The 8,124-nt window shown below is 34.2% G+C and overlaps 1 protein-coding gene across 1 annotated transcript; it reads right to left on the reverse strand.

Moving 5' to 3' along the window:
- Positions 1-856: 856 nt before the first annotated feature.
- LOC120163477 (FACT complex subunit SPT16-like) lies at positions 857-4,919 on the reverse strand. Its single transcript, XM_039173407.1, has 2 exons — positions 4,819-4,919; positions 857-4,375 (listed from the first exon to the last, which is right to left on the reverse strand). Exon 2 carries the CDS (start codon positions 4,361-4,363, stop codon positions 1,169-1,171), a length of 3,195 nt encoding a protein of 1,064 aa, XP_039029338.1. The 5' UTR covers positions 4,364-4,375; positions 4,819-4,919; the 3' UTR covers positions 857-1,168.
- Between the last annotated feature and the right edge of the window lie 3,205 nt (positions 4,920-8,124).

An 8,124-nucleotide genomic window follows, 5' to 3' on the forward strand; every position in this document is an offset into this window, starting at 1 on the left:
TAAAATATTCTTCTGACTATAAGGTATTATTTTTTAAGTCCTTCGATTACTAGAAGTTACAAAATGATCACCTGATTATTTCTATGTTCCAAACTCATCATTTTCTGTTAAAAAGCTAATGACATTTTGGGTTGAACATTAACCTGCTGATTAAGATGTGTTAAGATTTGATTCTAGAATCTCAAACGACTATCATATCTCAATCAGTATTATAACATCCAGTTCAGACGATTATTAATATTTTACCCAAAAAAGACGAATTTGGAATGTATAAATAGTCTGATGACTATTGTATAAATCTCAATAATTAATAGATTCAACAAAACAACATCATATAGTTAGAGAATAACTTTGTATCATTTAATGTACTTTATCATTTTTTTTATCAAAGATAAATGTGTTTACTTATTTATATAAAAAAGAACATAGATAAGATAACAATAGAATTGAATGGTTTTCGTGATAAAAAAGAATTTTTTTCTCTTAAAGATTTGGATTCGAATATATACATCTACATGATATTGTATTTTATCAATATGATAAGAAAATTATGAATATATAGTTAAAGAAAACAGAAGTCAGCAGCCATCAATCATATACCATATTCAAATAACAATCATATATATATTACTCATTCTATTGCATCCATCCATCTATATATATCAAACTAATTTAATGTCACAAATTAAATGAACAACTCCTCAATTATTCATACTTTCCACATAATATCCTGGTACACTCTTTAAGCAATAGAAACAGCAGTTACACCACGCTACCACATTTAGTTGTATAATTCAGAATATGGTTCATCTTCAAGATTCAGATAAACTGTTAAAACCATAAAGCACATCGTTAAACCAAAAACAAAGCATTCCAAATGGTCCATCTCTTAGAATAAGTGGTAAATGCAGTCCCATAAGAGTGGAGCATGAACACGAAATAACCAATAACGGTTACCCCCATTAAATGATGCCACAAATTTACAGACTAACATTTATCCTTTAGACAACCCAACTGGAACGTGATCCTAGTAGTATAAAAACTAACAGTACAACACTCCAAAGCTATATGTTAGACGACTACAATCTTCTAAAATACCAGCTGCTGCAACTATATCATGTCTAAACATTAAAAACTAACCGGAAAATTGATAGGACTAACATCACATCTATCGTAACTTGGAACGTTTGGGAATTGAACTACTAGGAGGGGCTCGGGATTTCCCAAAAGCCTTCATTTTCCTTCTCTTCCTATCTTCCTCGCTGTCCGATTCATTCCCCTTCTCCCTGTCTGCATTGCTTGCTTCCCTCTCCAACTCCTCCCATGTCTTTCCCTTCTCTTCTTCAGAGTATTCCTCAGATTCTTCTTCCTCTTCATCCTCGGACTCGACCAATGACGCACTATCAGAGTCATCATCCTCTGACTCAGATTCAGGCTCCACATCAGATGGATCGTAACCCTGATCCGATTCCTCTTCATCCTCGGACTCAGGATCACTAGCTTCCAAGTTCAAAAATTCCCAACCCCCATTTTCAATGAAGCTCTGTGGATCATCAGTGATTGTCTTCAGAATCTGCCGCCAGTTCAGATTCAGCCTGCTCTCGTAGTACTTGATGTCTGTTGTATCCAGCCATTCCTTGATGCCATCAAGTGCAGTTGAAGGGATGGAATCAATCCTGAGTACATCTTTCTTGAAGTCCTTAAAGACAATGGTCATGTCAAAATTTTTCTGCCCAAGGCCAACTCTTTCCAGGTTAACAATCTCAATCTCACTTAAGGTGACCACAAGGAAAGGATTCTCTACCAGCTCAACCAAACAGCTTGAGGTTGGCACAATGAAAGCAGAGGCTTTGTACGGGACCCCATGGAAGCCAAGTTCTCTAAGAGGCTGATCAAACTCGAGATCAAGACCATTAAACTGAGGTTGTCCCCAGAGATCATTTACCCTATTCACAAAACTCTGGAAATCCATGTTGATCTTATTCTTCCTATCTCTCTCCCTTTGCTCTTCTTCAATTTCATCTGGGTCATAAGCAGATCTCTTTGCCCCTCCCAATGTCTGCACTACATCCATAACCTCAACATAAAATTGTACATCCTTGGTTTTCTTGTTTCCTACCATTATGTGGTTGTGCAGATGAAAGTGATGGAGTGTGATCATCTCTTTCTCAGCAGGCTGGAAGAATGCATGCTTTATGTTTCCAAACATGATGTCGACACGCTCATCAGCTCTAGTGGTAGAATACCGGAAACCGTTAGCATGGGCTTCAAGTGTTCCTGGAATCTTTCTCCCACGACCGCCAAAAACAGGACGTATCCAAAGGTCAGATAACCGTATAGGCTTGAATCTGTTCCCTGCAAGTTGAAGTTTTTCTTGAGTAACCAAGGTAGCTCTCTCAGCTTTCTCAGATTCCCTAGCAACGACATGCCGGCGAAGTGTTTTAATCTGTTGTACCACTTCACTTATGTGCCTTGGATCCTTGGAGCGAAATGAGACTTCTTTTAGATATAATGCTCCTTGATTCTTTAGAGAGTTTGAATCGTGAGGGCTAAAAGGAGTCCCTGGAACATTAAATATAATCCGGATAAAGCAATTCCGATTGGTATCCTGCTGGCTGGAAACTGTCCTTATAGTAGCCACATGAAAAGGTACCATACTACCATAAATTGGCAAGAGCACAGCTTCGTTCTTTTGGTCAACTTGAATCATAAAATCTCTAGGCGGGGGCAGGTCGTTGACATTCTTATAAGCTATCAAATCAGTTGAAGCTTTTGCAGCTGAACGGTTGTCTCCATTCCCAGGTCCACCCGCAAGCCGCCTAGCCGTTTCTTCATTCTTCTGACGAGCAAGTTCTGCTTGGTGCTGCCTACGCAACTCCTCCTTAGAGGTCTCATGATTATCTGACCTAAGCACCGTCTTAGACATAAAGGGCTCCAAGCCATTTGTTTCAGCCCTCACAGTCATTTCTTCCTCCTCATCTTCATTGAACGAGTAAGCCACATCTTTAACAGCCTTGGAACATTTTCCAGTCACCACTTCCGTATTTTGTTCACCAACAATAACTGTATCAGCAAGTAAGAGAGAAAAATTACTGCTCTTTGGTTTCTTACTCTCACATTGCAAGTTCTGAAAACCAAGTGACACATTGAAAACCATTCCTGCTTTGACCAAGCGGTCATTCTTCCCATTGAGATTAAGCCCTGACTCACGAAACTCAAGACCAATTCCTGTTCCAGCAGATTTTGTTAGATTGGGAATCCAGTCAGGAGCCTCTTTCTCAACAATTGAAAATGCAGCTTGAAACGCAGCACTAAATTTTCTCCCAGGCTTCAAAGCACCAATTGCAGCTTCATGGGCCTTAAGAAGAACCCCATATGCCTTGTTCTGAAGTGGGGTGGCATCAATCAAGATAGTTCTCGCAAGATTTGAGCAATAACTGTTATAGCGAGTTCCAACTGCACATAAGATAACACTGGCAGAATCATAGTACAGGTTCTCGTCATTGCTTGCAGCACTAGGTCTGAGATCAAACTCGCCCCCACTTTGAAATATGGGAGGATAACAAATATCGACATTCTCCGGCTTAAGCTTTACTTTGGCTAGCTGTGGATTCACTATAGCTTTCTCAGTTTCATCCATCAAGGCAGCATGAGTAATTTTCTTCTCCTCATCAATTACACTTTCTAGCTTTGGAATCACAATATTATTCATCACGTTGTAGCTTAAATAAGCAGCTTTCTTGACATTCATAACTTCCTCTTTGTCTTTCACAGCAAACAGGTCAGATAAACCATTAGTTACATCAGTAAGCTGAAAGCCAGAACTTTTTAGTTGTTCAGCCCAAGTCTCTAAAAGCTTTCCTTCAGGAGCTTCTCGAGCTATGCAACCAAAAATAGGAGAATCATTTTCAGACCCCTTGCATTGTACATTGATGGACTTAAATATAGCATCCATTAATGCAACTCCATCATCACTCTTTGCCTTCACATGCATAACAACATCAGCCCCCACAGCCTCCTTAGCAGATTTCTTCACAACTTCAAGAAGAGAAGCTTTCTTCTGGCTACACAAGAAATGAATCTGCTTCTTTGTGAAAACAATTATAGTCTCGGGAAACTCATAACCTAGCAACCAAATGTCTAGTGCTGATGATTTCAGATATCGTAAATCTTCTGAAGGTGGTGGTGTAGCTACTGCAAAAACACAAGAAGAGCCCCAGAGCTCGGCATTGTGTTCATTCCAGTGTGAATACATAGCCTTCAGACGTTTGCTGAAATTGTCCAGATTAATAGAGTAAGTATTTCCTGATCCAGGAGCTGTCCCATTTGGATGCTGGCCATTTGCACCCCGATGATCAGTCATTTAGGAGCTATTCTGCATAAGAAAGTAGGATGAATTAATAACCAATATATATAATGTGGCGACAAAAATATAGGAGTTTTCTAACAAATAGTTCAACAGCAATTTCAACTAAGAATTAGGTTAACTTTTTAGAAAGCTTAAACCACTTGAGAAACTACAAAAAAGTCAGAAAAAAAATGCAATATCCCAACATGCCACAGTCCTCATGAAACAGGATTCATAAAACTCAAATCGAAACCCAGGAATTTAAAGTTCGAAAAAGTTCAAGTCTCGCAAATTAATACTAGAAAACACATAAAAACCCAGCATTACATGTCGAAAACACCAATGGAATTTGTCTAACACTTCAACTTCTAATCAAACGAAACACAAATTCAAACGCAAATTAGGGTCCGAATGGTTCCAAATACTAAAAAAAGCACTGAGACAAAAGGAATACAACAAGAAAAACTCACGTTTCCCAACTCTGCAGACAATTTCCAGTAATTCCCAGTCTGGAATCCCCTGGCTTGGAAATCAATTAGGCTTATTGCCTCAGCGGCGGCCGCACACTAACTTGGAGAAATCGAAATTAGGGTTTCAAATAGAGCCGCAAACAGAAATAATCCAAAATTCGAGGCTTGTAAAACAAATTATTTGGCCCAAAAAGGGAGAAACGAAGTTGGGGGAGCGAAGAAAATTAGAGGAAAATTCGGAAAATTCTTTTCCCTTCGATTTTGGGAATCGAAGATTTTAAGAGAAACAATGAAAAATCTGAGCAATGGGAGTTGCAAGAGGGGAAAAAATTATAAATGGCGGGGAAGGCAAATGTTTTCTTTTAGATTGCATTTTATTATAGGCTTAATATAGAAGAAGTGCCCAAATTATACTATTGTTTTTAAAGTGGTACTGAATTTTTTTTCCGGTTAATTTAAATGCCTAATGTTACAAATATTATTACTTTAAATATCTCGACTATAACGGAGTTAAAAAGTTTGTTAAGTGACATGTGTCATATTTAGATAATTTTTAAAAAAAATAAATGAAAAACTTAAAAATATTAATATATTTAAAAGAACCTTATATTTTTAAAAATTATAAAAAAGTCACAAATCTCTAATCCTAACCCTAACTATACTTCCCTTTCCAGCCACGACAATCGAAGATGTCTCCTTTGTCTTCGTGCGTGTCATCAGATTACCTAAGTGTCGTGATTTTGGGGGTTCCAGGTCGTCGTTTCTTTTGTCAAAGACGTCGTGTATATGGGTTATGGGTCATCAGGTTTGGCTTCTCGTTGGGTGGAGGTCCGATGAATGGTAACAGTGTCAAACAGTGACAAACGACGTGGGCATAGAGATTGAAATTAGAGTTTTCAAAGTTTTAGATTTTTTAAGATTTGATAAACTTTTAAGGTTTTTTTCTAAAATTAATATAAAATTTTAAGTTTTTTATATTAAATAAAACTTTCAAAATTATATAAATATGATGTATGTCATTAATGGGATTTTTAACGGTCATTACGGCCATTGCATTTAAAATAATAACGTTAGGCACCTGGATTGATAAAAAAGAAGTTTAAACATTAATTTGAGAAAAAGAGTATAGTTTGGGCTTTTATATTAAGCCTTTATTATATACATCACTAATTTAAAATTTCAGCCTGAGGTTGTCGTAACGTTTTTGATACCGAATGTTTAAATTTTAAAAGAAAACCCTAAATTACGATTTATATGGGAAATTTTTTAATTTTTATTTTTTCTTTTAATTTGATTAAATTGATTTGGAGTCGTCATCGTCCTTTAGGTTAGATAGGTTGAATACCTAAAAACGTATTTTAAAACAATTTTAAGAAAAAATCATTTAACAAACAAAAATTAGTCCTCATTTACCAAAAAATCATTTTAAAGAGTTCGGGAGTCGATTACGCGTAGAAAAGGGTAACCACCCCACAGCGCCCAAAATTGGTACATTGTCGCTTATAATTTGTTGTATGGTGAAAATAAAAATAAAAATTAAAGTGTGATTCGTTTTATTGAACATTGACTAATTTATTTTGAATTATTTTTTAGGGGAAATTCCTATTCGAAAAAGAAATTATGAGATTTGCACATCCTTCAATGGGAAGACTATCACACCTATTTCTCCTCTATACGAGAAATGTTCCCTCCTCAAGTATTATCAAGAATATCACCAATTGAAAATAAATTGAATATTGATAATTACATACAATGTCATAACATGCAATTTAGAAGATAGGGAAATAACATATACATTTCATGACTTAAAATTAAAATAAAAGATTGACCTAATTATCGTTATTTTTTTATTAAAACGAACTCAATCTATTTCAAGTTCATTTTTTGTTCGAATGTCGTCTTGAATCGCACGACATCTATCAAGTTATGCTTTTCATACCCATTCTACAATAAACATTCTTAAAAAACATGAGTTAAAATATATTAAAGGAAGTCATAAAAAAATACTTCTTAACTTGAAATGTCATAAAAATAAATTAAAAAATACGAGTTAAAATATATTAAAATGTCATAAAAAATAAAAATGTGAGCTAACCAAAATATAAGCTAACATATAAGGATTAAAATGTATTAAAGCAAAATATATATGATAAGAATAAAAATAAACCAAAAATCCAATCAGATAATAATCATAAGGACTAAATCATATGATAAATAAAACAATAAGGACCAAACATGTAATAAATCCCTCAAACTTTAAACATTAGATCAAAAACAATGACTGAAAAAGAATACAATATAAATATCATGACTAGAGTCAAAAATCAACATAAATATACTAACATATAAGTAAGGACGAAAATATAACATGAAACAAAAGTGAGGGTCAAATCAAGAGAAAATAAGTTTATTTAATGACCAAATTACAAGTATTGTAAACATTTAAACCCTCCATTTGTAGATAACCCACACGCGTTTAAGGAGCCCTAAACGAAGGTGTATTGGGCTTAGTATTAAAGCCTGAAACAGGATTGTGAAACCTATTTCTCTCATTTTGTTACAGCCCCAATAAAAAAGAGTCCTAAACTCTCTATAACACTCTTAACTCATATACGTCACCGTATACGGGTTAAAGATATCACACCAATCATAAAAATTTTTTTTTTAAAAAATATTAAAATTACGCTTATTTAAAATCTTAAAATACATTTCTTTATTTTTAAAACTAATAATCACATAAAACCATAATGTAATATTTAAAAACATAATTCAATATTGTATTATTCATTTATTTTATTTATCATACTTAATATTACCTTATTTTAAAACAATTTTAGATATTATGTTATAAATCGTTATATAAATAATATAAACATTAAAGCAATTAAAACCTCATTAATATACATATCACTAACTACAAATACAACAAAACATGATGTTCTTACTGGTTCTGGTGTCGGATTTGATTTCCTCGGAATGACATTGGTATGTGTTCTACATTGTTTGCTAGCTTAATACCTATGTGTGAACTAATCACACGCTAAATTTTTCACTTAGTGAGACAACATAATAGAATAAATAAAACTTTTAACGTATAAAACATGTGATATCATATAAAAACTATTATTAAAATTAAACATGTATAAATCCAATTGCGATTAATAAAATTATTTGCATATATTGACAGTTATAAATTTAACTGTTAGTTCAAAACCCGTAATAAAAATTTTGCTTAAACAGTCTGACAGTCAATAATATTGTGTAAAATCAATTCTGTACTACTCTATTTCAATTCGTATTATTGTC

Source organism: Hibiscus syriacus, unplaced genomic scaffold, assembly GCF_006381635.1.
Source record: "Hibiscus syriacus cultivar Baekdansim isolate YM2019G1 unplaced genomic scaffold, ASM638163v2 tig00111445_pilon, whole genome shotgun sequence".
NCBI classification, from domain to species: domain Eukaryota; kingdom Viridiplantae; phylum Streptophyta; class Magnoliopsida; order Malvales; family Malvaceae; genus Hibiscus; species Hibiscus syriacus.

Bases quoted from the DNA above. Each gene is read 5' to 3' on its own strand.
- LOC120163477 (XM_039173407.1), bottom strand. From the start codon at position 4,363: ATGACTGATCATCGGGGTGCAAATGGCCAGCATCCAAATGGGACAGCT.